Source organism: Physcomitrium patens, chromosome 24, assembly GCF_059467195.1.
Source record: "Physcomitrium patens ecotype Gransden chromosome 24, ASM5946719v1, whole genome shotgun sequence".
Classification (NCBI taxonomy): domain Eukaryota; kingdom Viridiplantae; phylum Streptophyta; class Bryopsida; order Funariales; family Funariaceae; genus Physcomitrium; species Physcomitrium patens.
This window is the reverse complement of record NC_143433.1, coordinates 10346208-10349792: the sequence shown is the minus strand read 5'-3', so window position 1 is coordinate 10349792 and position 3585 is coordinate 10346208. Positions and strand designations below refer to the sequence as shown.

Genomic DNA, 3585 nt, shown 5'->3' with positions numbered 1-3585 from the left:
GCGTACTGTCTTTTCTTCTTATTTCGCTGGTTGATCATCGAAATTTGAAGAGCAGTTTCAAACGATTGTGAGAAGAGCTCTGCCGGGTCAAACTTTCCAACAAATTGGAAGTAAAACATCCAAGAGTTATCGACATCATGTTATTACTATTTTTGTTATTATTATTATTATGATGATCATCATCATCATCATTTTGTTCTCCACACAGGCTGTGGTTGGTATTTCCGTTTCTGGATCTTGATAGCATGATGTCGATGAGATCTTTGTGACGCTCCGATTCCAAAAGAGGAAAAAACTTCGAGCAACTTAAAAAATGAACTGATGCAAGAATGCTAGTGATGCCGTGATATCCGGAGTTCTTTTAACAATATCACCGCTATATCTACCAACAGCGGAGCTCGTGAGCTGCATATCATGGTATAACCCGCTGTTTGACTGATCCTGACGGTGAGCACTGGGGCACTGAGTAGTGGTTGCCTGGAGAATTCCCAGAGCTGCCCGAGCATGCGACGAGCTCGATTCCAGAATCTAGCTCTTCTTTTTGTTTCCAGGTTTGCACTCCTCACCGGATTGCATTTGGTGACCACTTCGTCAAATTTGGTTGTGGATTGAGGGTAGCTTGTTCTGCATTTTAGCTTTGAATCGCTCGTGTCAGCTTGGGTTCGTTTCTTCGTGGGCTGAAATGTTGAACTGGCTCGGCAGGCGTTTCGAATCTGGCTGAAAGACCTTCTGAATGTCCGTGTATCTGTGCACAGGAGCGTAGCGAGGACATACGTTGATTGATTCTGGTCTAGTGGCGGAGATGGGGTCGAGGTTTAGTATTAGAGTTTCGGCATGGCTGGTGCCACTTCTGTGCGCGCTTCAGTTGGTAGCTGGGCAGAATTGTAACAGCACTGTCCAATGCGCCGATGGGAGTCTTTGCTGCAGCCAATACGGTTACTGTGGGAGTACCGATAATTATTGCGTGGCCGGCTGCCAGAATGGTCCCTGTCGCAGCAACCCTACCCCGCCTCCACCGCCTGCCCCGCCGTCGCCTCCCTCTCCGCCACCCCCGCCTAGGCCCTCCGTCCCGCCGTCACCCTCATGTGGAGCCGGCAGGATCATCACGCGAAAGGTGTTTGAGTTGCTCTATCCGAATTACAACAAATCTTTCTATTCTTACGATGCTTTCATTGTGGCCGCCCGTGCTTTCCCCAAGTTTCTGAATGAGGGGAACCACCAAGCTCGTCTCCGTGAGCTCGCCGCCTGGAGCGCCCACATTCAGCAAGAAACCGCTGGTGAGTTTCAATCCGCGGTTCGTGCCACGCTACTAACAGTAACTTCAAAACTCGGCAAAGACCCCAATGCTTGCAACGAAAATATCTAGATAGGTTGATCCAATGTATCCCCCCATCCCCCTAGATCCCGAACTGGGAGACCGTTGCATTCCAGTAGCGGAACTATCACGTCATGAACTTCTGGTGGTCAATGCGTATGACAGGCCTAGTTTACGTCGAGGAGATTGCAAAGTCGAGTGCCTACTGTGATGCCACATCGACGAGGTATCCTTGCGAGCCAAACCAGAAATACTTCGGTCGCGGCCCTCTTCAGATAAGCTGGTACCAATATTGGCACCAACTCAACCCTTTGTTTGCATTTCATTTATCCTAAGACAGGTTTTCGGAGGAGAGTTCCAAACGCCGACTCGTTGTTTGATTTGTGGCAGGAATTACAACTATGGACCTGCTGGTGAAGCTCTTGGCATCGACATCCTGAAGCGACCTTTCCTGGTCTCATTGGACCCCGTGTTGGCCTTCAAAGCCGCCTTGTGGTTCTGGAACATACCCCGAGAAGGCGGCATCCCGTCCATCCACAACGTGATCATCGGCAAATACAAGCGAACACGTGCAGACAAGGCGGCCAACCGCCAGGTCGGATTTGGATACACCATCAACATCATCAACGGCGGCATCGAGTGTGGAAAGGAGACCGCCACCCCTCAAGCAGCAAATCGCGTCAAATATTTCCAAGAGTTCTGCCAAAAGTTACGCGTATCGCCGGGAAGGAACCTGGACTGCACGAACCAGAAATCTTTCGCCTAGACGTCGTCATCTCTGTTTGCATTGATCCATTTGTTGGATACGGGCGCCTCATTATTTAGTTTGAGGCGATGAAAATGAACATGACTGTGCCACATTATTCATTCTTCACCAACATAGATACGCCTAACCTAGTTTCGTCGTAACCATTTTGCACCCTTCATTGGTCGGAACCCTTCACCAAGGGCTGCTCAAATCGCATTGAATGTTTTTAGTGCTGCTAAGCGAGCGCATGTGATCAACGTAAGCGTGACGCTTCAGCTCTCGGATGGTATTGTGTGATGGTGCACTGTCGACGCTGGGAAGTTGGTCAGACACAGAATGAGTTCGTGCAAATCGACTGCGAGCACGAAGCACGATCAATGCAATATTCACCGATCGATCGAGAACTTTGCAATCTCTGAATCGTCTGGACGAGACGCAGACTGAGATCGGATCGACGACTTTTCCTTTCGCTCAACAGTCGCATCTGGACGACGGATCTTGCTCCAGTGCACAACAAGAATTACACGCCAATACATGTACATTTGTGGTGTGTATATATATATATATATATATATATCTAATGGGATCTGATGCTGCAACCTAAACTGGAAACACCGAGTGATTTGAGTGGCATGTTTAAGTATTGAATTTTATCACTTTTCTAAGCGACGCTTTATAAGCTTCGAAGCAAAGTCCATGAAGAGCTTTTGATTGCGAGAAAACTCAGGTTTGTTTTATGATCAACTTCGAGAGCAAGGTAGGTTTTGTTATGATTGTAGACGAGAACAAGCCCTTCTCACGCATGAACAACTGCGAGAAGATGCTTATGGTTGTTTTCTGTCAGGGTTTTTCAATTCTTTAACCTTTAAAATGAAACACTTGGAAACTCAGTAAATTGGCAATAGTTTTTTTTTTTTTAATTTTTTATTTTATTTTTTAGTATCTTTTTTATAAGAATATTAGACATGTTCTGAAAGAAAATTAAAAACTAACACAATTGTTTAAAAAAATATCATTTGTTGAAGTTTGACATAAAGCCCTTTTGTTTCACTACCCAAAATCTTTAATATATTGGACTTAGCATAGATAAAATTCCAAGTTCTTAATTGGCTAGTTTCAAGTTTCTTTCTTCATGGCTAACAATAATATTTTTTTGTCTCTTTATGTTATATCCACGTGCCTAATATATTAGATAGTAAAATGGTCATTATGTAAATTTACATGGTTATAAGAAAATTGGTAAAAAAATATTGCAAAATCTATTTCCATATATATATATATATATATATACATACTGAGAGAGAGAGAGAGAGAGAGAGAGAGAGAGAGCTATAGTGATATATATATATATATATATATATATCTATATATGGTCATGATATTATTTTTTGAAAATAAGTTTTACTATCAATAATAAGCTACAACACCACGAAGCAAAACCAAGTAAGAACCTTAAATCACCCACAAAGCAAGAAACAACGATCAACCGAGACCTTCATTTATCTACTCTTCAACCAAAAGA

General features: G+C 43.8%; 1 protein-coding gene across 2 annotated transcripts; it reads left to right on the top strand.

The window, feature by feature from the left end:
* The first annotated feature begins 320 nt into the window (after positions 1-320).
* On the top strand, positions 321-2251 carry LOC112276470 (endochitinase). Of its 2 annotated transcripts, none has more exons than XM_024507835.3 (4): positions 321-551; positions 756-1277; positions 1481-1598; positions 1706-2251. In XM_024507835.3, exons 2-4 carry the CDS (start codon positions 803-805, stop codon positions 2079-2081), a joined length of 969 nt encoding a protein of 322 aa, XP_024363603.1. In that variant the 5' UTR covers positions 321-551; positions 756-802; the 3' UTR covers positions 2082-2251. The 2 variants fall into 2 exon arrangements, with proteins under 2 accessions (XP_024363603.1, XP_024363602.1); XM_024507834.3 differs by having other exon boundaries at positions 410-551; positions 703-1277.
* The last annotated feature ends 1334 nt before the right edge of the window (positions 2252-3585 follow it).